The sequence below is a fragment of the Beta vulgaris genome, chromosome 2, assembly GCF_026745355.1.
Source record: "Beta vulgaris subsp. vulgaris cultivar EL10 chromosome 2, EL10.2, whole genome shotgun sequence".
Taxonomy (NCBI): domain Eukaryota; kingdom Viridiplantae; phylum Streptophyta; class Magnoliopsida; order Caryophyllales; family Amaranthaceae; genus Beta; species Beta vulgaris.
In genome coordinates, this window is record NC_079203.1 from 32,482,020 (window position 1) to 32,508,726 (window position 26,707).

Below are 26,707 nucleotides of genomic sequence, written 5' to 3' on the forward strand. Positions count from 1 at the left end.
TCCAGCACGAATAACATCGCATAAACATCAATAATTTGTACAAGTAGGATATGACACTTGAGGTACAGAAGAAGCGAGAATATCAAATTCCAGTTATTTTAACACTGCCTAAGAATTTACAAGCCCATAAGTTACATGTGATTGTAATTGCCCTTGAGCGAAAAACAATGCTTGTAGGGAGATCACAAACTCAAGATAATTGTACAGCTGGGACAATTTATTACACATATATAACAAGGATTTTCACATTGAAACTATCAGTCCATTTAGCTTCTTGTCTCATTGCTTGTTAGTTCTTTCTCAAGTTCGTCAAATTCCCAGCCACCTATCTCCTCAGACGTGTAATCTTCACCAAGCTTTCCGAATTCAGACTCTAATTTTGCCAACTCAGCTTCATGGTCAAGCACCTGCTCTTTATTTACTGTTGAAGGTTCAATATGCTCCTCGGCTTCCAAACCTTTAGTAGGTCTTGCAGGTGATTGAGAAAGAATATCCTGTGGTTTCTCGCTAGTTGGTGTCTCTGGCTCCCTATTTGGGGATTCCATCTCCAAAATTGGTCTTTCAATTGATTCAAACTCCCTTCTATACTTCTCAATATCATCAAAAAGCTCCTTGACTTTTGAATCATCTTTCCTGAGTGAAAAAATAATCAAAATATCCCATTTGAGGCAATTGCAATAAGCAAGTCACTTAATTCCCAGCAACACAATACATTATTATCTTAACATAATTGTCAGAAAATCCGAATCCCTCATAAGAGTACTCTTCAAAATTGACGAGTCCTTCACATGCTTTCCCCACCACTGAATTCAGTGGTGTTTTGCTTGAAATTCCAATCACAATCAGAATACATGTAAATGCTCCTTACATGAGAAATGAGAATGAATCTCAACCACACGATTGGATTAGAGTTACAACACTTGTTCACTAGAGTTATACCCCCCTATAAAAATTTGAGCCCAAAAAAAAGTTCTTTTTTTTTTTTTGGAGTTACATCACTTTTTCATTAGAGTTACATCACTTTTCATAAAAGTTATAGCGCGTAAAATTCATTTTCGTTTCTCATGGAAGTATGCATTCTCATACGAACTCACTTATATATATATATATATATAATATATATATATATATATATATATATATATATATATATATATATATATATATATACCTATTACAGGAAATCAGACAAGATTTTTCAGACATTGAAAGATGTATGTGACTGTCATCTACAGATGAAGTACAAGCTTATGATGATCAAGAAAATTCAACCTGGCAATTTTTCCTCCTTTGGAATACATGTGCTCTTTCATGTTGTCCACGACACTAAACGTGGTCACAATCTACAAATGAAAGAATAAAAAATCTCATAAGACACCATGCGCAGTTAAGAATAGCTAGTTCTGTTCCTCATAATTCCATGAGTAAAAAATAATAACAGTAATAATAAATCTTATTAGTCAATATTTCAATAAAAATAATTAAAAAGTCAGTAACCTTGGCCTCATAATCCAAATATTCCTCCTCCAAATTTCTTCTGGGGTTTGATATTTTGAAATCTTCATTATCTCCATCTGATACTATGTTTGACCTGTCTCACGCAATGCTCCACAATCAGGAATCCAGATTCATTTTTGTTCCTCATGGAGAAAAACTGTAGAAATAGGAAAGCAAAGACTACAACATAAAACGTAAAACATTACCCTCCACTTAATGACTTAAGATTCTCCACATATTGCCTAATACGGCCAATTGAAGGCTCCAGTTCTTTCTGTAAAATTCAATGTCAAAGAGGATTAAAACATAAGCATAATTGTAATTTACCCAGATCTCCCTCTGTGTCTCAATTCATTACCCACTTTCCTTTCTAAGGTTGTCTCAAAGTAATTTACCCAATTCCTTACATGGGTTGGGTCTACCTAATAAGATGAATATAAGGATAAAAAGAAAAAGAGAAAATCCTTCATTTTTTAGCCCCACTACATACTAAGTGGCCCACACAATACCCCCTCCTTAATATCGTCCGAAATCCAATGTTTCGAAGTATTCAGAGAAGGAAGGTATATAAAGTGCAACCAGTTTCAAAGTTAGTATAAGCACTATTATTAGAAGACTTGACCTAAAAGATCTCCTACATGTGAACATAACAACAAAATGACTAAAGCTCAAAATTACCTTGTACCGAGAGAGAAGCTTAATGGCCAAGTTCACGAAGAAGTCCTCATGTCTCTCCAATTCATCACTTGTATATGTCAACAAGAAATAATTGTCATGGAAATATAAAGCATACGATCAAAGGCCCCCTAGCATAAAAAAGGGAACAAAGGGAAAAGAATATAACAAAAGCAACAGGAGGGGATAACAGAAACAGGAGGTGAAGAGTGATAGGGAGATAGAAACAAGGAAAAAAGGGTAGGGATCAACTGATGCTCTGCTTCACACAAACTCATCACCAAATGGACTGTTAAATTTGTTTTCAGTTTTGTTGAAAAGCAAAATCAGCAGAGGTAAATATTTTATATTTTTATGGGGGAAGCGGCTATGGAAGAAGTTCAGCGGATTTTACACACATACTTTGCCTGCTTTTCCTTGGACTCCATGAATGTGCATTGAAGTGCCCATGTATCTTCAAGAAAATTGACCCAGGTCCTTAGGACATCTGCTTCTGATTTACAAGAACCAACTGATCGTGATAGTTCTTCTTCCTGATAATATTAGCAATCAGATGAATATATCTATAAGCTTTTTTCTTAGCAATAAAGTCTTGAACATGAGAGAGAAAGTCTGGTAAAACCTTCGTTTTAAGGTGTTCTAGAATCTGATTGTTAGCTTCATCAAATTGGTCTTTTTCTTCCCTTGTGATTAGAAGACGTTTACGAGCAGCAGCCAAGGAGCTATTCACCTAAACCAAGTATTGGCGATTAAGCTCGCAGAAAAAGGATAGTCGTAGTGGTTGACAGTATTATAATCATACTCTTATTAGAAATTCTTGTTGTTAAGAGAGTGTTGAGTTCATTTATTTTTTATGTAAAATGTAGATGTATTTTTAGATTGCTGTATCATATGGAAAAATAAAATATAGTATCAGCAAGAGAATACAAAAGCAATAAGAATAAAATTCATGGAAACGCTAAAAAAATTAATACTAGCAGGGGGAGTTGAAGGGAATATATTACCCCAAGTTAAAACAAATTATTGCTATAACATGAGGAAAAAGAGCTTATTATTCTCATCTGGAGTCTGATCTACTACCCTCCACCCCTCCCTAATTGTTTTACAATATAATTTACATCCTATTATAGCATGTACCATGTATGCTCTAAGTTAGACGTTTTGTTGCCTTATATATCCTCCACGCCAATGGGTTAAAAATGGGCCATGAGGCTGAACCAATCAAAAAGGAAGTGAACAAAAAATGGAAAAGATACATGTGCACATGACACGGCACATGAGGACTAAGAATGCAGAACTAGTGAAGTGCGAGCCATAAAGTAACAGACCAGCACACAATCAACAGCCACACATCCAACAACTGGTACACTGAGAATCATGTCATCATGTGCATACAAGTTTTGCACTACGCTAACAGATGTCATAGACTCATAGTTTCTCCTCTATCCCATATTCCCTCTGTTTCTTTTAGTAAGGAGCCCGCAATATTCAAAGCGGACTTTGATTTTTAATTATTCTTAATCCATAGATGAATGTTATACACTTACAAAAAGATGATATTATGAAAGTAAATCTTAAAATGACTAATGGTATAGATTTTATCCCCATTATAAGAGACATATGTGGTCAAAGTAAATTTCCGAAAAACCTAGCATGACTAATAAAGAGAAACAGAGGTAGGAGGGAGTATAAGTCTTGGTACAAGAGTGGTACGCTGTCAGAATTGCAGATAGAAAAAAAAAGTGGCCCCATGAGGTAGGAGAGAGAGAGAGAGAACAAAACCCAGAGGGAGGGAAAAGAAATGAAAACACAAACTTAAATGGGAAAAAGGAAAGAAATAACCAAAAGAGCTCTGCATGTAAAGTCTAAAAACTTCATTAAAAGTAATCTTATACTCCCATTTCTTTCTAATTTACTCACTTCACTTTGAGGGTGAACAAGGAGGAAGTCCAAAAGTATGAGATAGAAACGGAAAAGGTGGAGAGAGAAACTAAAAAGTGAATCAAAATATTAAAAAGTAGATGACATGGGTGGAAAAAGAGGATAAAGTAGACAAGGCATGTTACCAAAAACATAAAAAGCAACAGTATATAGATTAAAAAAAAGACCAAAAAGGAAAGTGTGTAGATTAAAAAGAAACACAGGGAGTATAAAGGAACAGGAACCTTTTTCAATTCAGCTTCAAGTTCATCTCTTTTCTTCTCAAGTTCAGCAATTTCAGCTCCTATTTCCTGAAGAAATGAGCAGTATCCTCAGATAAGAACAAAATGGTTATTTTTTATGCGAGCTAGAAATATAAGACAATTAATAAGGATATCAAGAGTTGTAACAGCCAAAACAAGAAATCAATATTAAATCAATAAATTATGTGTCACACAAAGAACCTACTTAACATTCCCAAGAATAAATAGATAATATAGGATATTTCCACCAGGTAGATGCAACGATAAAAAGTTTCAAACAGAAAAGTTCAGAAATGTCCCAGTTCCCAAAAGTTAATGCGCCATGCAAATAGCATAGCAGAAGATAGTCATTGAAGAAATGATTTTTTGCAGCTCTACAGCAGGTACCTTCTCCATTTCACTAACTTCACTTTCTTTCGACACACGAAATTTCAGAGCCTCCTCTTTTTGGGATCTGTCCAAAACAGAAGAAATAATGTCAAGCTATCAATATCTTGAAATGCTAAGAAATACCCATTGCAACTACATAGTGAATTGAGCATGCATAACCCACGATTTATGAAGGACGTGAAGTACCTCCTTTGACCCATATTATTGCAACATATAGGCTTCACACACTTTTTAAGAAATCATGTGAAGAGCAGAGATATAGAGATAGATAAAGGACGGATCAATGTGATACGAGAGTAGAGAGAGAACACATCACCATATAAGGTAATGTTCTAATGTGAAACTTTGAGATATGGGATATGTTGCATTTAACATGGAAGAAGGAATTATCAATTAACAGATTAGTCTAATCCAGCAAAGGGCTCGAATGAGGATATCTTCTATCCAACTGTGGGTTTGGGGTCTTTGTGAGAGAATTGCTAGAACGATAATTGTACAGCATGATGTTGTAAGTTGGGGGGGGGGGGGGGGAGGTTCCTTGACCATAGACTTTTTCTCTCATCATTACGGGTATCCCATTCAGTGAACATCACAGTAAGACCAGTAAAAAGCTAAATGTGTGTAAAAGAGAGATTAGGAAAACGAGATTCATTACAAACAGGAGAGGCATATAATGACATGAAACTACTGGATTTTCAAAAACGTCAAGGACACAACAATCTAAGAGGCTACAGATGTATTATAATCAGTCAAAGTGAAACCAGGTGGAAGTATGATCCAGGAAAGCAATTGAGAGTGTCAGAAAGTGGTATAGACAGGTGGAGTCTGTCCACGATAAACCCTTCCATGCATAGTATAAAAATGCGGCCGTTACAGTTAGTGCAGCCGAATCATAACGGATGTCAGAGTTGGCGAACCGATATTTACCGGTTCTTCATGCTGGTTTTTAATACGCCGAGTTTTTACCCGATACAACCGAACCGTACCGGATTCGGCTGATTTTTCCGGTAAAAGCATAGAAGAAAGAAACAAACTTGAAAGGAGAGTTCATATTTTTCTTCTTCGATCTCCGCTTTCTCTTTCTTGTTTCTCACGCTTCATTCTCTTCTTTCTCAATTTTTTTTTCTAACTTAATTTTTGTACTTTATACTCCCTTCGTCCCTAAATAAAGTGCCCATTTTTCCATTTATATATGTCCCAAATAGATTCCCATTCCTTATTTGGTATGGGTCGACCAATTAAAATATTATTTTGCTTTCAATTTTTATAATCACTTCCCATATGGCCTACATTCTCTCTCCTTAATAAACAATTCATAAAAAGTGTACCAACTTCTATATTTAATTATGATTTAATACAATTAAGGTCTTCTTCTTAATACTTATGCCCAAAAGAAATGGGAACTCTATTTAGGGACGGAGGGAGTATTTTTGAGGTCTAAGTAGGTCAGTTGTCCCCTTTCTCCCTCTCTCTTTTGTCTCTTCTTATGTTTCACTAAAGTACCCCACGTGACAGTCTCCTATTCTTCTTTACCCCTTTTTTGTTTTAAAGAAACCCCTCCTCAATACCACTTCACCAGTACATGGCTATCCTGTACGTTGTACCAATACATGGTATGTACTCTCATCAGTGTAGTGTCATGTTTTACTACTGTAATTATGTTAATAGCTTACTACTACTTATCATAAAATTAATGATTATATAATAATTAATTTGGCCGAAACTTCTTTACCAAGAGGTGACAAGAGCGGTCTGCTCGACCTGCCTTCCCGCGTTAACCAAATATTGAATTCCTAAGCTAGCTCATGGTCACGACTGAAAGGTCTTGAGTTAATGTAATGACCCGTAAGCGAAGGTCGCTTCCATCCATCCTAAAGAAAATGTCTTCTCTTCGTTGCTCCCCTTCCTTGGCAAGTGGAATAAGATAAGGAAGAAAGGAGTTCTAGCCTTAATCTGTGTTAAAAATTTAGAAAATACATAAAATAGAAAAAAGAAAAATGGTCCGCAACAAACGTATCCGTTCCATTCCAGCGAAAACGTGACTGTTCCCATTACCGTGACCGAAACCGTATTTTCGAACCATGCTTCCATGCTAGAGTTCAGATCAGGTCAATAGTTGATATAGGTAATCCTCTTCCTAAGAAATGTTCACACATAGGCCCAAGCAAATAATAATTCTTAAAGGATCAAAAGCAACAACCTCACATCAAAAGTGATATAGCTCTACATTGGAGACTCCGCCTATTTCAGCAAAATCATGTGTCAACCAAGTAACCAACGAAACGAAAGATGCAACCTGGAGATGAGATAGATCATATACAAACCAATTTGCAAGCGTAAACATATGAAATCTCACATCTCCTTCTTTTGGGGAATGCCACAATGCCCATATGAAGCAAATGAACAAAAGGTGGGGATACAAAATATATATGTAAATGGTATAATGTACATTGTCTCCTGAGTCATGACACAGTGAAACTGGCATATGAAATTATCGCTGAAACAAGCTTCAAAGACAAAGGAGAAAAACAGCATGAAACCTTAGTACATGTAAAGTCTTTTGTTACCTGGTATCTGATATTCGCTTCTCAGATTTTGTAGAAGAATTCGCGAGAGACTCACATAAGACTTTCAATTTATCAACCTGCACATCAGCATGTTATATATGAATAAATCACTTCAAACTATCTAATCATAAAATATTATGTAATGATTATAGATAAACTAACTGATCATTTGAATGTAAGTTTAAAAAGTTTATTTCATACAGCACTTTAGTCTATAAAATCCAAATAGTAATTCAACCCTTAGAAGTTGATGTGCGATTCAGCTCCATTCTCCCAGTATGCAACAAAAAGTTGGGTGAAGGCCAGCAATGAAATTTCAACAAGGATGAAACTGACTGATGCATTATAGTTAGCAGCACCAGATAGAATTCCATGATCAACCACTACTTTAATCATCTTGCACAAACCCCAGAGCAAGACCCCAAAGGAGAAGAAGGCAGGGGAGAGCAAGTTGTTCACTAGAAAGCACAGACACTCTCAATTAATGTGTCTATGTATGAAACCCATCTAACATGAGAACTCTAAGAAAAAGCATAAAGACATGTTAGAGACGTTGAACATCATATTTCTTGTTCATTATATTTTAGATAAAAGGACATAAATTGGTCACTCATTGATTGAGACTGGACACTGAAGGTACACAACAATGTTGTTATATGGTCTTCTTCAAAGCTTTTGCCTACTAATTACTCAATCTGTTCCCTAAAATTACATATTTGGCTTTGGCACAAACATTGAAAGAGATAGAAAGATGAATGTGAAAATATTGTAATGGATAAAAAGGGAGAGAAACTGTAAGAGAAGAATAAAGGTAGAGAGAGAATTTGTAAGAGAAGAATCGAGGTAGAGAGAGAAAGGGCTGATGTGATGGAGAGAGAATTCATAGAGATTTTAAAATTTTTGAAGCTCGTTCTGGGAAAGCCAAAAAGTATCTGTGCAAGTTTACAGAAGGAGTATAGATCAGTTAAACAGAAAGGACAAACAACATTATTCAAAGCTCACGCTACAAGCTCGAAAAACAAAGGCCCATAATTATGATTTCTTTCAAACTCCAATAGATAACAGGTGATCAGTCAACAACATTGATTGTAGATATCATCTTTAACCACGGTAACCATAGATCAAAGTTTTTGGTGTTCGAGCTACTATGCTGTGTTCTAGAAGATAAAATAGTCACGAAAAAGCAAAAGTGACTCCAATTTTTCGCAACAAATGGCTGAAAAGAAGTATAGGTTGTCGAGAAAGATAAAGACTATGATGCTCGGGCTCGAGTACGGGTGTCCATACATGGGTATGGATCCAAGTGTTGGATCCTTGAAATCTAAAAATCAAGGACTCGCAGACATGTTTGAGAAGGATTCAAAATCAAAATTTGCACTTGAGGACGGTCTTTCAAATAAAATAAATAATTAATTTGTCTCTTTGAAATAAATTTTAGATAATACTTAGATTTAAATGACTTGTTTAAAAAAAGAAAGAGAACGAAAAAATAAAAGGTCATGTAGTTGATTAGGCACGTGTACCTCACAGGTCAAGGGGCCACTAAGGACAAAAAAAAAAGGTGAAAAGGTAGAAGTGTGATATTCACTCTCGCAACTTCTCAAACTCCAAATTGCAGATAGAAGATGAAGATACCTCTAGATCAAACAGAAAAACAAATACGAAAGAATGAGAAATAGACAAAATGAAATGAAGAAGAGAGCAGAGAAGTCTAAGTTGGGAGAGGACAGCGAGAGTCCCTTTCCTGTCTCCACCGAATATGTTAGCGGGCCACAGGAATTTGTTGTGACACCATAAAGGGTCACCTATCAAGCCACCTAAAGCCCTAAGATTCTGGTCCACTTCTTCTTTGCTTGATGCTTTAGTCAATAGATCTAGGGTTCTAAAAACCCTAGATATGAGAAATCGCCGTGTCCTATTACCTCCAGCGAGTTCGACCCATATCCCATGTCTACACCCGGTTTGTGTCGACACGGATACGGCGGGTTCTAATGCCGAGTTAGAGCATCACAGGATAAAGAAACATATAAAATGGGTTAAAATCATCACAATTGTTAAAGTGACGACAGAAACAGAAATGCTTTCCAAAATCTTCGTAAAAAATTCGATTTATTGTTGGGGGGGTGAGAGGAGAGATGTGAGAGAGAGAGAGACAGGGAGCGCAAACGGGAGGAGGATGAGAAGAAGAGGGGGAAGGGGAGCAAGAGGGACAGAAAGAGTATAAAAAGTGACTCTTCAATTTGGTTGAATGTGTTCAAGCACAAATAATGCAGAAAAAAAGAAAGAAATACATCCACTAGTTTCAAAACATTATAACAGTCTCCATTCCATAACAAAAGTCACAAACTTTTATATATATATAATAAATAATAACATAAATATATATATATATATATATATATATATATATATATATATATATAGAGAGAGAGAGAGAGAGAGAGAGGGGCAAGATCACATGAGAATGATCCTTACATGAGAAATGAGAATGAATCTCAACCACACAATTGGTTTAGAGTCACAACACTTATTCATTAGAGTTATATCCCTCTAAAAAATTTTGAATTCAGAAAAAAAAAATTGTTTTTTTCAGATATTTTGTTTTTGGAGTTACATTACTTTTTCATTAGAGTTACATCACTTATTCATAAGAATTATAGCATGTAAAATTTATTCTCATTTCTCATATAAGTATGCGTTCTCATATGAACTCACTAGTCTTATATGCACGCGATGCGTGCGTTAATTTTGAAACTTGTTATTTTATTATAGATTTTTTTGCAAAATGTAGCCTTTCAAAGTGACCAATTTGTTAATTGCGGCCCTTTGATTGCAATCTCTTCAAATTACAGCCTCAAATAAACAAAACACTTTTAAGTTGCAGCCTAAACCCAATTTATCTTCACGCCTTTTGGGCTGCAACTGAAAAGTGCTCGCTTTATTTGAAGTTGCAATTGAAGATATTGAAATGAAAGGACTACAATTAAAAAATTGACCACTTTAAAGGGATGCATTTGGCAAAATTATTATATATAATCCATTCGTACTATAATTATGATTACACTTAAAATGTCAAAGACTAATAGTTAGATGAATATAATTTAGATGTATTAATTTGCCAATATAATAAACTAATAAAGATTGTGAGTGATTTTTAATATTAATTTTTTGTGACTGAATTAAAGAGTATCAAAGGTAGTGAGTGTCCAGACTTTTCAGGTGGACGTCATGTATACCATACTCTCTCTTATAAAAAAAATGTCAATATATTTGTCCATTTGATTTTCTGATTGAAATATTTGACATTACCATTTTTAACTTGTTTTGAATGGCAAGTTCAAATGAGAAATGATTCTTAAATTATTTTCTTTTGTAATTTTTTTCATTCCATTAGATCATTAAGGGTAATTTAGTACATCTAAATGAGGACACCATCTTCCTCCCCCTTTCCCTTATATAATATATATATATATATATATATATATATATATATATAGTATGTCATCATCACATGAAATGATTACAGTAAAAGAATCCATGGGATAAATTGTGACAAAAAAAAAAAATTGTGACAATGTATCAACTAGAAAATAACCTACCTGATTCTCTAAATACAGGATTGACAACAAGATTTCAGTACCATGTAAGGAAGACAAGGCATGACACAAGAATTACAATGAAGAGAAAATCATAAACTACACACCTTTTGGGCATGAATTTCAGGGGTGTCTCCATTGTATAGTGATTGCTTCCTCAGCAACAAACGTTCTAGTGTTGAACAAAGGCGAATTTGGGCAAGTGCTTGCTTTAAGCCCTAAAAAGGATTATGGATGGGAAATATTATCAGTTATCTGGATTGGGAACATATCCAAAGAGCTACAGAAATAAAAACAGCAGAAATATACCTTCCAGTGCGAAACAGCAGCGAATGAATAAAAGTGCTTGCTTTAAGCCCTAAAATGCATTGCTAAATGAAAAGTAGCAATTATCTGAATCGGGACTATGATGTGGTGAGAGAGATTCTCAGCCCTTATGTTTAATGAATCCAACTAAGCTCATAAAATCTACCAAAAGCAATGTAGAAATTTTCCATATGCATCAGCAAAGAAGCTATGCTAACCCATACCAGCCTAAATCTTCAATAAGCTTATCGCCTGAGAGCTTAACAAGCTCAAAATTCAAACACAAGTAGTTCCACCTCTCGCAATATACAACAAACACATTGGACAAAGGGCTCAGCTTGATGTCCGAATTACAATATTATCATAAATTAAGAGCTTTTGCATAGTTTCTGTCGTAGCAGAAGCCTTCCCTACATTCAAATTACTTTACTACTTTCAGCAGACTTCAGAAAAGTTGAGATTGCAAAAAGACTGAAGATTTCAGCTTTCAAAATAAAGTGTTCAAGAGTAGTACTATTGTAGTAACTTCATGTTTTTTGTTGTCTGAGTTCACATCAAATTCTGTTATTCATATATCAAAAAGATATTTCACATATATTGACGAATATCATTAACCATCCCTTCTATTAACATGATAGGTAATAGTATTGACATATTGTTATTACATAGGTGTTAAGTACAGGTACAAATCCTCTAGATACAGGTGCAGGATCAGTAAATAATATTGAAAGAAAACATTAGAAAGACTAAAACACCCCTTATTTTAATTCAACCACTACCTATAATCTACTCCAACGGCTACCCGCTACCCACTATTGCGACCACATAAGTAGCACGCATACGGGTACGGGCACGGACATGGAAAACGGCAAAATCGAAATTTCCAAAAACGGGTAGGGGATGGATTCGGCAAAAAAATAAATAAAATTACATAAATTTATATATATACGCAAATGAATATCAATACTGTAATATTGAAAATATAAAGGATAAAAAATTACAAGTTGTTTTTAGTGCTCTAGGAGTAAAAGATTAGTTGTTGCGGTCAAACAAAAAGTAAGAGTAACAAGAGCACAGTAATGAGGGTGGTAGTTCTGTAAGAAGGAGATATAAAAATAATAAATAGTCAGAGAAGTAGTATGTTGTAACAATTTAAAGAAAAATTAACTAAAGAGCCTACTAGGCTAGGACCGTATGTTTGTCACTTGTCAGCTTGTTTATTTGAAAATCGAGTAATTTTAAAACATAAATTTAAAATTTTTCCTCCTCTTCATCTCCCCCCTATTTTTCCAGTAACCCAGCAAAGTCCCACCTTTCGATGCTTTATCTCTTCTCTTCCCCTCCCCAATGTTTCTCCTTCAATCTACAATGAAGCCAGCCAAGTTAAACACTAAAGACTGAAGAGAAACGCAAGCCCTAGACCTAATTCTAAAGGATTTTTATTTCTTCTTTGGCTGAAATTCCATTAGAAGGCCTAGGGACGTCTCTAAGCCTTTGGATCTGTCCCCAAGACATACCCATATTTTGGCTCAGCCATACCCATTGGGACCCCACGTACCCACCTTCCAAGGTACAGTTTGGGGACATATCTACCACGTACCCGTACCAGTACCCGGTACGGGAAACGGTACCCAAGAGGAGTACACATGCTTCTTAGGCGAGCACCAACTTACCAACCACTCATAATTTTCTTAAGTAGTGTTTTAATCTTGTCCAACCACTACCCACTACCTAAAACGCTAGTACCAAACAGGGCCATAATTCCCTTAGCGATAGGTGGATGCTTATGTAGAGGAATTTCCCAAATCCAGCACCACATATCAAATAACTTTATCAATGTTTTGGATCTTTTCCACTTAAGTTGTATTTTGGAATTTTTACTTTTTAACATACCCAAGATCTAAGCTCAAATCATATTGCCTAATCCAAATACTATTTAGACCATTGCTTAAATCAAAACTTCAAAACAAACCAAATTTGTGACAGTGCAATTAAGAAAAGATAAATATGATGCAAATTTGAAGGCCTGCATAGTGCAAAGGAACAAGACATATATTCAATAAGAAAAACCTTACTTGAATTACAGGAGGAAAGAACAATAAAATAATAGCATTAGAAATCAAGTACCAATTCAGACCATCAATTTGCAACTCAAAGATGCTCATACTGGAATACCTCTATTGTAGCACTAGTAGAATTTGTGACAGGCGGCTGCTGAAGACCTACACCTGAAACCTCCAGTGGATTTCTCATTTCATCAATTCTTTTCCTAAGATTTGAAGCTTGATTATCTACTCTGCATTCACAAAATATATAAGGCACATACAAGCAGCTGCTATCATAACTTTTTCATAATCTTGACCAACAAATTGTAAAAAGCTGAACTGAAGACAACTTGGAGTCATAAAAAGTACTCGCTCCAACCCTAAAAGATTTCGCTACTTTCCTTTTTCGTTCGTCCCTAAAGATTGCTCCATTTCCTATTTAAGTAACATGGTCCCCAAAATCTCTGTCTACTTTTTCTCCTACCCAACACACAAAAAAGACATGAGTACTTACCAATTCATTACAAAATGGAAATGGGGAAAACAAAAAGACACAAAGCGAGTAATCTTTACCCAATTAACAGCTTCTATTTCCATTGTTCATCTCTATGTATAAGGGACAAGGGGGACACCAAACCCCAATAAAAAAATTAAATCTCAACTTACTTACAAAAAATAATAATAATAACACAAACCCACAAACAAAATAACTATACATGGAAACATTAACTTTCAAAATCAAAATCAACATCATCTTTACATTTATTTTTTTTAAATTAATTCAATGGCACAACTCCCACTCCAAAATTTACTGTTACACACAACTTTAGAATTTTACACAAAACACCCTAAACAAATTATTGGTTCTTCCTCTTCTCCCTTCCATAATCTTCTTCCTCTTCTTTTATATGCTTTCACATGCATCCCGTGCATAAAAGACTAATAATATTACATAGTAACACACAAGAATAAGAACAATTTCTATGAATTGATGCTCTTTTAAATCCAGACCAGTTTTCAAATGTGCATAAGCAAATTATTCGAGGATGTAACACAGTTCTAGAAAAATATGGTTGAGTAACTTTCGGGTATATGTTACCTGGGATATGAAAGGTTATCAGTTATCACGTGATTCAGTTAAAAAGGGTAAGAACAACAGCATTATGAAAGATTAAAAACATTGGAAAACAGAAAGAAAACCAATGGACAAAGGGGGCTGCACTTTCCAGGTATCCACTATAATCCCTAAAGCACATCCTCAAATTTTAAGAAGTCCTTGAATAGGAACTGAAATAATATTTGACAAATGAGCATCCAGAGGCATGAACAGGAAAGGGATCTCCAACCTTGGTCTTCACCATATTGTTGAGTGGACAATGAGTCTTGCCACATGAATGGGGTTCAAACAAAGAACAAATGGATCAGGTTTTACTAGTGATATAATAGAACACTACTCAGCAAGTGATCCCCTTTAAGGGTTCTATACACTCGCAACAAAGAACTAAATAGTTCTTCTACCATCCCCAACCAAGGATTAGAGAAAGCCACACTAACTAAAATTCAAGGTAAGGGAGAAAATACACAAAAGAATGCTAATAACTAGAGACATAATGGATCATCATCTAAAAGGTAAAGTAGCCCATCTTTCAACCATCAAGCCACTTGAAACAGTAGAGTGGGTAGAAAGAAGTCCTGCACAGAAACGCCTCCCCCCCCCCCCAACTCTTTTTTTTTTAACATATAACAAAGTAAAAGACCAATATCGATGAAATCCTATCAGCCTGACCAACACTAGTACCAGCCATGCCACTTCATCCTCAATTCCCAAATGTAACAAAGTTCAAGAATTGGTAAGAAGATTCTAAAACGGCCCCATGCCGTTCAAGAATAGGATCATAACATCTCCAAATCGGAAAAGAGAAGCATAAATCCCCTCAATATTGTTCTCGTAAAAAATATGGTTTCTCAGAGGCCCTTGCTTTCGCAAATCTCCAGAAATGAGCATCCACAACCCAATCCCTAGTTTGTTATTTGTACCATAAACCAAGTGCCTTTCCTAAAAAATTAATCAAAGAAACCTATAGCTAGTTGACTCATTAGGCCTTATAAGTTCCAACCTGAAATTCACATTTCCAAACCCTCCAACTCCTGAGTCCTAACCTCGTCAATCATTTCCATCCCATAAGCAACTTATTTGAACCCAAAATTTGCCTACTCATTACAGAAACACAATAATATTAAAAATAAAGTATGACATAAAGCCATCACATTCCTAGAAGGGAAAACCTCGGTCAAAATCTTGTAAAAACAGCATAGTTCCTCAACTACAATACTTAGATATTTAAAAGAACACCAAATGATGTACTATATTCCAAGAATCAAGGATGTTTGAAGTGCTAACACCTCTCATCTTCCATCCTAGTGGAAGAGTTCAATTCTTAATGGGGGCATTTTACTTTAGGTTGTGTAGAGGTATGGGGTTGTTCATGGATTAGGCTTTACTGATGAGCCGGGGCCCAAGTGTACGGTGTACCTGCCTGAAAAAAATACTTCCTTATTTGAGGGAAGATTTTACATGGTGACCATTTGTTTTGGCTAAGTTTCTGTGATAGAAAAAAAAGTTTGATTTCCCAAAGTGAGCCTATATTGTGGCATAACAAACAAAACAGACATAATAATAGTAACTTATTATGGAACATCAAATTAAAACATCAGATTGCATCAATAGCTTTGATTCCAGAATTATGATCTCCAACAATGGAAGTAACTTATTATTTACCCCACAAAAGAATCATATAGATTATACATGTTTGCAAAACTCCATGCATCTAGAACAATTGAAAAATTGCACCATATAGACTTTTGCAAACCACAAGGTCAATAAACAAAATTGTCCTTTTTTTCTTTAGAAGTTAATGGCAAAGTGGATATTCAATGCTCATGAATGTCAAAATAACAGAGAGCCAATTTGGAAAATCAGATGTGTTTTCCACCAAATCAAAGTGGTAAAACACAAAGTCACCATGTAGAAGGCCCCCTGATATTAATTGTTCGATCTTGACTATTGCACTTTCCATACAGCCTAGTTTAACATTTTCTTTTACTAATATGTAAAAGCAAACATCACTATTTAATATGTTATTGAATTTGTATAAATGCATATTTTCAAAATATTTAACTTTTTATAAATTTAATATTAAAATAATGGTCAAAGATGTGTGTTGGCAATCTTAAGTCATAGTGGACAACTCAAAACGGAGGGAGTATAAAGCATACAACACTCCAATGTCTCTCATAGCCACATAACCATGGATGAGTATGATAAGCACTAATTCCTGAAGGCCCTATAAGTGCAGCGAACTTCAGAGGAGCTATTTGTCGTAAAACTTGACTCAAAAGGCATGTCTGGCTACTATAGTACTACTATCACAATGATCATAAGTTGCAGAGATGCAACGGAACAGTTCAATTGGTCGGTTATTATGCCAAGCCAAACAAAAATTGTCCAAAAGTAAGCATATCATGCATATTTGTTCAACACAGCAGCCAATGCGAGGAGATGGACAAAATTATCACATGATTTCAGGCTGTTGAACAGTACGTAACAGGGAACCCTTGAGGTGCCAAGACCATATTCATGGACAACATCAAAGCGAGAATAACTCCCTCGCCTCAGAGTGTGAGCATGGGCCTTGGGCCAAATGGCTTATTATATTCATAAATACGTGGAAGATATAAGTATGTGGAACAGTAATTCCATAATTTATACGTTATCTATAACTTTATGAAAGAATCCAGACACCTTCCTACCAACTTCAGAACGTTTACATAACAAACATATTTTAAAGAATGTAAAAAGACTATTTTAAGAAGCTAAAGAGACAAACTAATGGATTTTACCTTTTCTTAGTAACTTGATTCCATTAGAATAAATCTCGAGTTCTACACAAAGGAGAGAAGTGGGTTTAACAGACTCATAGTTGCCATTGTAGATTTATGCTCATTCCCTTATACTCCCTCAAATTTATTACTTTCTCGACTTCTCTTGGTCACTAAGTGATGAAGCTCAAAATTAATTGTTCAAGAAGCATATTTAAGGCTTAGTTCTTTTGGACCAGATTGAACAAACTAAACTCAACTTAATTTGTCTGAACGGAACTGAATTAAAACTGTGAGGAAACTAATTGAACTGAATTTTCCTAGAAGTGAACTGAATTGATTTTGTTTGAATTGAATTAAAATTTCATTAATTCGGTCTCAAAGAACAGAGCCTACTTTGCTAAACCCATTTGCTTTTACTACGGCTCCTCGCCCTTTAAACATGTCAATCACCCAAGACACCTAACACCACCCCTCACATCCTCGTCACCTTCAACCACCATCCTGCCTTCCTCTTCCCATGCTTGCCCACCCCCAAATCAGCGAAGCCCACCTCCTCTTCCCTTCATCGTCTCTCTTTCCTTCCTCTCTTTCAAAACCATCGCGCAACCCCCCAAATAATCAGAGGCCCCTCCAACATATTTCAGCCTCATACCACCTTCGAACCCCCATATAACAGACCCCATCTCCAGCCTCGTTCGTGACCATCCACTCAACTTGACCACCAATCTCATCGAGAAATAAAATCGCGTTCGAAAGCGATATAGAGAGAGAGAGAGAGAGAGATACTGGTCATGGCATTGTTTAGGGATTTAAACGGACAAAGCTAACCATAAAAGCCTGGTATTGATGAGGAGAACCTGTAGATGAAGCCGCCATAAAAGCAAGAAAAATGATTGGGTAAATCTGCCAAGAGGAAGGGAAAGACCACCGGAAAGTGAAAGGGGAAAGAGGTGTCACGGTGGGAGGAGTTGCGGTGGGCTGGGTGGTGACAGGTGATATGTGCTGCAATGGAGAGAGGAAAAGAGTGAGGGGAGTACTTAGATAAATTTATGATTTGTTAAGCTAATTGAGGAGATCAAATGGATGAAACTAACCATATATGGAAATGGAAGAAGTATTTTTGAACAACCCTTAAAGGAAAGTGAAACAAGTATAAAAAAAAAGGAAGGAGTATCCGTTTTCGCAACCAAGTAGATAGCAAGAGTTAATTCCGAACCCATATTAAACAGATACCAACCGTCCAACCAGATGTTTCCCTATAGGGTGGAGCATAGGTGCCGTTTACGTTACATTTGAGGGAACATAAGTTACTTTCCTTTTAATCCAGTTCTCGTCACTGGGGGGGAGGGGATTTAAAAAGATCTTGCTTATTAGACTATAACTGACAATAGAAAAACAACCATAAAAACTAGTAAATTCGAAGTCACTAAAAGTTTCCAGTATGGAGCACTTGCTGCTTTCAACACATCTTGATGGGTTCCTAGCATGGAATTAAAACTCCGCCGTTAAGAATGTTGTAACGGATTTTGGATTTGTCGTTCCGCAATATCCCGTTATGGAACACCATATTAAAAATCATATATTTCTTATTCCGTTCAGTAACGCAAAATCGCCGCGTTAGAATGCTTTTATCCCCATTACATTCGTTCTTTTCAAACAATGGCCAAAAATATTTTACAAGTTAATAATATAGTTGATGAAACATGATATTCTGATAGATTTGATTATATTATGTTGTAATAATGCTTCATAAACTAAAACAACGCAAATAAGGTTAGAACATATTAATGTGATTCTTTTTAAAAAAATTCACGCCACGTCAGCCGTGAAGCGTCTTATTTCCCCGTTACAAGCCGTACCCGCGACTGTTCCCGCGAACGCGTTTTTCTTCCCTGGTTTCTAGCCACATTATTGACTAATTAACCAAAGTCCTAGGAAAAAATGAGACGATCTCTTCAATGCCATTGTTACACATAAAATACCCTAAAAGGATTATCTAAAAAAACAAATGCACATCCACCAATGTAATACACACTACAATGGAAAAGCATGAGTTTGACAACCACCTCATTAGTTCGGCATTTATTTTCAACCCTGAAATAGCACCTTGAGCAAACTGTAGCAACTCCTCTCGTTTTACCTGAAAAGTGGCAAACGATTTAAGGTGAAAAATAAAGTTTCTCCCAATCCAAATTCAGTTCCTTGGCATCTGAACCAGGCAAATGAATCTACAGAAGATCCTAATAACAAACCAAATCAGCCACTAATTAGAGTAAGGTTCATCACAGTAACATTGGTTGACAAGCAACAAAGCAAGAAACAAATTTACCATCACATCATTGCCATGGAGGTGAGGCACAAGGTTGGAGAAGAAGTGATAAGAAAAACATCCTTACCAGTACTTCATCTTCATAGCTTGAGAAAACTTGTGCCAGATCCTGAATACTACTTACTACAGCATGATGGACTTCTTTTCCACCAGTGAGACAGAGCCTGCATTCATTCACTATTTAATCAAATCATCTCGTATAATGAGCTCATTTCATCATCAAAAATGTAGAAAATGTAAATAAAAAAGGGAAGGCAAACATACACTCAGGATAGCAGCAAAGAGAGACATGAACAGCTGATTGATAGAAAAACATGATCACGTGTGTCTCTTAAAAGATTAACCTAGATGACAGTAATTGATTGTGTCCATGGAAATACATTTAGGTTCTAGCTTGGAAAAGGGAAAAAAACAGAAAAAGAAGTATTGTTTTCTAGTAATGTAATCTAGTAGAGGAAGGAAAAGCAACGGCACCAATTCCACTCTGTCTCAACTCTCGCACACAAAAAAAAAAAAAAAAAACACCTTCTTCCTCTGTGCTGGGGGGGGGGGGGGGGGGATTAAGTAGCAATAACTAATTAACTACAGCTCAATAACATTGCACTGGTAACAATTAGAAACCAGAATTAGACATAATTAACTCAAACGCGAACCAAAGAGAAGCACAATCCTTTACAGTCTTATGCCTGAATTTCCAGTATCCCTATGATGATGAAAGCTAAGCCTTTTAACATGAAAGCACTTTAATTTTCAATATGCAGCAAAGGTATGCCTATTACCCATCTCAAAACCAATTTCAACAAAGCTTCCTAAATGGGGAGACCTCACTTCCTCGGGTTCAAAAGGTGACTCCTCAGACTACCATTGGCGATTATACCCAAGTTCAGTTGATATTAAAGAGCCGTGCAGTCTCCCTTTCTACATGAGTCATCAAGTTTCCAAGGTTTCAATTGCATGTAAAAAATTCGAATGAATGTACAGTTGATATCTTACTAAAAAGCCTTTAATTAAAAGAACTATGCAGTACAAGCATCAAAACAGCAATTCTCATATAGTGGTAATGTTAAGGCCATGTCAAGTACGTGAGACTGCCAGCAACAGGAAAGAAAAACCTCTTTAGCCATTTCTAATTATTTCAGAACCTCAGCAGTTTCTTTGAACAATATTAGACCAGTATTGCCCATTTCCAAGCGCCCTATGCTTTTCCAATAAATCTAACACCAAGGGAGTAGTCTATATACATTACAAATCTAAAAATTAGTTGCCATCATCAGATAATCTCATATGAATATTTCCACTTAGACCTCCTTTTGGTGCAAAGAATGATCCCAGAAACTGTGAAAAGAAATTTAGAATGTATCGTACAAAATTATGATGATAGAGCACTACTGCATGTTTTATAGTACTATAATTAGTTGCCGTTTGTTGATATACTAACAGTATACTTAAAGAAAAACACTGACACAAGATGTCATATTACCAACTAAGATCATCCTAATTTAGCCTAGTTATGAACATCTGCCTGACTTCACTTCCCTAATCCTAACATACCTTCCCAAAAAAAGGTGTAAATTGATATCCGTCAGATAATGTACAAAATTACAAATTAAATACAGTAACAGTAAGGGTTGAGTGAGCTCCAAGCCGCATTATTGTCAATTGAATAATTGAGAAACTCACCCAAACATCTCAAGAAGTAAAGAGACCTCTTCCTCACTTGGTGCCTCAAGTATCTGATTTAAAAAAAAAAAAAAAAAAAAGTTACATTGCCGTTAAGTTAGTTTACTAGAAGTGGGAAAACTGATAATCTTACAACCTATGATCTAACAGTAGACAATCGGTCAAAGTTTCAAGGAACTTGTTCATCCAAGGTGTGGAAGACAAACTCGTAAACTCAACCAGTCTACGTTAGATGGAGGACACGAGACACACAAAGGTTATACAGTCAATTGACTGAGTACATACCATTGACAGGGTAATGCCCTCAAGAGCCTGGCTGTGAAGAAAAACATCCCGGAAGTTCATTGGTTCACTCTGGTCATCAGAATCATAAAACAGAACCTACCAATTACAGAAAGCAAGACAGTCAAAATATACTCAAGATTCAAGAAATAATGCATGTTATATCATCAAAAACAACCAATTTGAATTTAAAATCTACAGTTTAAAGTTTCAACACAGAAGTTTAATTATATCATTAAGAAAAGAATTATGACAGTTTCATAGAGAAGATGTCTATCTTATAGGTTTTACCATCTAAAATACATGGGTCGATAACCAGTTTCACTATATTATACACACAGAAAATGAGGGTCAAAGTCATCACACTTCTGCAAACTCAATAACCAGGCAGGGCAAACCAAGGTTCAAACAGCAAATACAGGGTCAAGCATGTGTCCTCATCATGTAATATAATAGAAAAAAAAAAACTCAGCTTACAGAACTGTTAAAAAGTGCTAAATTTACAAAAAGCTTAATATTAACCCTTATTTTTATTAGAGTGAAAAAAAATTATAAGCATCATGAAGGATAATTTGAGATATGGCAGTTATTCTTTTTTTAGATGAGGAAATTTTCATCAATGAAGGAGACTGTTACAGGGAAAGAGGACCAGACGTCCACCAAACTTCAAGAGACATGTCACATCTGCCAGGAGAGAAGCCAAATAATTCCCTATAAGCACAGGCCTAAAGAAAAGTTAGAAATCTACTCTCCTAAAGTAAAATCAGAGTAGTAGTGGCGGCAAAAAAAGCATGCCGTCAAAATATTGGAAGCTAGTACTCTTCATGTAACATTAATACTTACTCCAAAGTTTTCTAGCATTTGCTTCGCTAGGGAAAAAAAAAAAGGAAATTAAAGAAGGCCAATAAACCCATAAAATAAACTTTGATTCCTCTTTCATTCTGCAATTTACATGAGATCAGTATATCCTGAGCTGTTCATTCAAGATATTTATAAGAGCTTGAGGATTGTATTCTTCTATTCTTTCAAGATTCAAAATCTATACGCATTATTTATAAACCAACTTTGACCATGCCTTTTCTATTATTATATATAACATATGTTAGTATGTAAGATGATAAATTCATCTCAATGTATATTTACAAAGTATCGATTGTTTCAAAATTTTAATAATATGTAGTAAATTTATTGATGGACCACGTGATGAGATGAGTGTGAAAATCAAAGCAAAAGAACTAAAAAGACAAAGAGAGTACTTCATTTCATAAAATGCTATAACATGTACTTTTTGAGGATATCAAATCTTTCTCATGTCTAAGAGCAACGACCAGTGTAACTCCACATGTGGCAGTCATGACAAACTGCCTAACACCTAATTCCATATACCCTACAATTATGTACTTAAACAGTACAAGAACCTGCCTACAACAGCATTACTTACTGATGATGGTTTCCTAGGGTTCTCTTTGGTATCATCTGAAGCAAGATGCTGCTCGAGAGTTGTTACAGTATCTTCAGTCAAATCTCCGGATAGCTTATCAATTTCTTTGAGCAGAATCAACCATCTTCTCAATAGCTGAACTCTTTCTGGCCCCCTGCAGCTGATGGAGACCTCCTCTAATCTCTTGACAGCATTCTTAAAGCTTTTATGGTTTCGAACTCCCTGCAATTGTGATTCATTAAAGATTCATAAAGCCTTCAAAACAAAGGATTCAATAAGTTAAAACAGACTACTTCACAAGCCAAAAAACAGTGATATACAAAACAACTATTACTACAATAGAATAAAGATTATAAACCCAATCGGCCGCCAGTGTCCAGAAAATCAACAAAGAAAACATGGGAGAATTCTTCACAGATATTGTCGTACTCTTCAACAAAACACTGATTCCCCCCCCCCCCTCCAAACCAATATTTAAATATACATAGAACTGTAGCTGCTCAAGTTCAGCTTACTAGGACACTTTAACTTCCATTATCAACTAAAGCACATTATTAATCAAAACATCAACTTAATGGATATACATTCCTAAAAGATATTTGTTATAATCCAGATGAAAGCTCTAAGTATTTTGGTGGTCCTCTACTATTGAAGTCTCAGCTTTAGTTTTTTTCATTTGGTCTGTCAGATATTAAAGTCCCATTTTTGGTAAAGATTAGAGAGATAACTTCGAATCAAACTTTCATATGTTTCCTACCTTGAGAGGAGAAAAAAGAGCTCAAAGTTTCACAGCAAAACAAGTCTTTGGACTGATGTAGAGCTAAGGAGATACGCCTTCATCTTTCCTTGCCACCTACGGAAATGCGAAGATATCTTTTCTGAGCCTATCAAGACTCGAATCAAGAAATCTTGTTTCAATGACTTTATGTTACTTGCCTGTCCTAGTTCTTTAAGAGACATGTTGCTAGTTGTTCGAGTGTTGTTGTTTTCTAAATTTTGTTAATCTATGTTGCTGATTCACAAAAATCCAAAAAACCCTTCATTATATGATCACGAGACTTTGTGAATCACAAAGGTGGTAAAAAGAAAAAATTTAAGCCTTTCTTGGAGCTTGCTCTCTAGCTTCATTGTCCGATTTGGGGGTATGTCCTTTAAACCACAGCTAATGACAACCTCTAAATGTTTAACTGTTTTTGGAGAAAGAAAACAAATTTTTCTAATAGAATAAGAGCAACAATCGCAGGGTATGAAGTACATAAACTTAGAGATTCTTTCCATAGACCTTATGCAGGAGACCAATAAGCAAGGGTAGCAGTTCACAACAAATAAAAAGCAAAAGAAATTCGGTACATGGAATAAAACTCTTCCTTTTCTTAGTCTTTCTCTCACGCATTTTAACACTATTTTCTCCAAAAACTATTCTTGACAAATAGAAACTGTCTTGACAAGAATTTCTTACGGAAGTGTATCTACATCATTTATCAAAACCTCCTACCCCAACACACGTTAAGAAAGCAAATGGAGAGGAGATCTTTACATTCATAGGGTAAAACAAGGTAGCAAAGAGTCACAACCCAGGACCAAAGGTCCACTAATTGTAGTCCATTCTTACTTGTTCACTACAATATGATAACATCAAGAAAAAAAACAAAGAGATGCCCAAGATGATGTGTTGTCATACGCCTGGAATAATACAGGCCCATTTCTCGGTTTAGACTTTAGTGTCCTCTTGAAAAGATATGATCACATGCAAGGTTAGGTAATATGCTGCTGAGTGTCGACAGAAAGAAAGAGGGAGGCTTGAAAAAGAAAGAGGAAAACTCTAAATCGTGGTTTCTGTCTTATTATTTTGTATCTAAAACATTTCAGAGGAAATATTCCTTTGTTTAGATAGCAAAATGGAGGTAAAGAAAGGGAAGGGAAAGGCAGAGAAGGGGAGGTCAGAGAAGTGGAGGAAAAGGAAGCGAAGGGCAAAAGGCCTAAAATCCATTTCTAATGGATGAGGAAGAGATAGAAAGGGAAGGGATTTGGAAGGAAACATTGTCCCTCCTTCAACAGTAAATCCTTCCAAAGTTGGAAGTTTTTTAGAGGAAATACCAATAGTGTTGTCTTTATCTTCGATGAGAAAGCACATTGTTGTTGCTAATGAGCACTTCTAACTATACTTGTGTGGCTAGTTTAATAGCTGCCTGCCTTATATTGTGATGCTTGCATATTTGTTAAGCTTTGCTCAAGTGCATAAAATGTGGTTGCTCAATCTTGCATAGAATGGATGAATACCATACAATAATAAGATCTCATCATTATGTTACCAACACGTGTCGTCTAGAATAGGGTTCCATAACAAAAAAAAAAAAAAGAAACTCTAGTAGAATGAATGTGGGAGAATAGACACCCTGATCTAGTTTGGATAACTACAGCAAAAAAAAGACACAAATACAGTATTGATTGATATAGAATATAATTCTCTACCAAATATAATTTGCTATAACCTTATATGATATATTTTGTAGAATAATGATTTATCACATTAGGTTTCCTAATATGATTTCGACTAATATCTTGTGTTTTCACCATACATATACCAACGGTAAGTACTCCAAGTTAGGGAGTTTACTTTATCAAAAATTGATAAATGTTACTCTTACTATTATACATCGTACACAAAACAAAAAAAACTCCACCACAATACCCTTCTTAAGCTTATCTCACCATGAACAACCAACATTGTACATACTAACGCATTTCCCCTAATTTTCATCCATTACCCAAAATGAAATTTCTTCTAGACCGACGAAATATCAACAAAAAGGATGTTCTTAGTTTTCAACATTCCCAACCAAGAGACAAAAAAAAACTTAATTTGGTCACATTTAGCTTAAATTTGGTTCAATTTCTCCACATCAACATAATAATCAACATTAAGCATAAACTTAAACATATAGCGTTCGTGCAATATAAAATGTTTCACAATTCCGTAGCCGGTGCAACATAATCCAATAAGAAGCTAAAAGTCAAATGCTATATTCGCAACGATTACATGCAGTAATCATCATACATTGACAATCGAATAGCAGAAGAATTTCATGAAACTCGAAGCAAAAACAATTAAGATAAAGAGAGAGAGAGAGAAAAAACTGACAATACGATCTTGGAGGAGTTTGGCGCCCTCAGCAACGGCTTGACCAGCATGTTGAACGACAGAATCGGCGTAATTTTTGACGGTGCGAGTTAAATTGTTCTTGTTCCCAACTTCCACCGCTCTGCTCACCGCTGTTCTCAACCACGACATTTTCGTCAATTTCGTCCTTCAAAATCAACCTTTATTTGTTGAAGAAATCGTCAATGGAGGTTAGGGATGGAATTCGTTTGGTTTGATTTGTTTGTTCTTCGCACTTTTGTGGTTTTGGGGTTTGAGGGGAAGATGAATTGGGGGAATTTTCAGAGAAAACAAAATTCAGCGTTTGAAATGAGAGAGATGCTTCAAATTGACGAGTTACACGGACTCCAAAATCCGACCCGTTGAGAAACAAGGCGGGTTTTTGACTTTGATGCTTAAGCTCAACTCTTTTGGGGCGTTTGATTCATAGAATCATAGTGGTAGACTGGTACTGTAGTATGAGTTTGGAATAAAAAATGAAACTAAGGCTATGTTCAATTCACCTTATTTTTGCTTATTTCAGATCTAATCAGATCAGATCAGATCAGAAAAAATAAGTTCAGATCAGATCAGATCAGAAAAAATAATTTCAGATCAGATCAGACCAGACCAGATCAGATCAGATTAGTTCAGATCATATCATGCTTATATTTAAAAACTCATTATTATTAAAT

The 26,707-nt window shown here is 35.6% G+C and overlaps 1 protein-coding gene across 2 annotated transcripts; it reads right to left on the bottom strand.

Moving 5' to 3' along the window:
• On the bottom strand, positions 1–26,431 carry LOC104886935 (uncharacterized). Of its 2 annotated transcripts, XM_010671490.4 has the most exons (18): positions 26,016–26,426; positions 22,874–23,095; positions 21,436–21,531; positions 21,151–21,203; positions 19,538–19,634; positions 19,208–19,281; positions 13,390–13,510; positions 11,016–11,126; positions 7,313–7,389; positions 4,743–4,809; positions 4,338–4,403; positions 2,795–2,902; positions 2,575–2,705; positions 2,176–2,242; positions 1,704–1,771; positions 1,498–1,591; positions 1,273–1,343; positions 1–633 (listed from the first exon to the last, which is right to left on the bottom strand). In XM_010671490.4, exons 1-18 carry the CDS (start codon positions 26,163–26,165, stop codon positions 267–269), a joined length of 2,040 nt encoding a protein of 679 aa, XP_010669792.2. In that variant the 5' UTR covers positions 26,166–26,426; the 3' UTR covers positions 1–266. The 2 variants fall into 2 exon arrangements, with proteins under 2 accessions (XP_010669792.2, XP_048494904.1); XM_048638947.2 differs by lacking the exon at positions 1,273–1,343 and having other exon boundaries at positions 489–633; positions 26,016–26,431.
• Between the last annotated feature and the right edge of the window lie 276 nt (positions 26,432–26,707).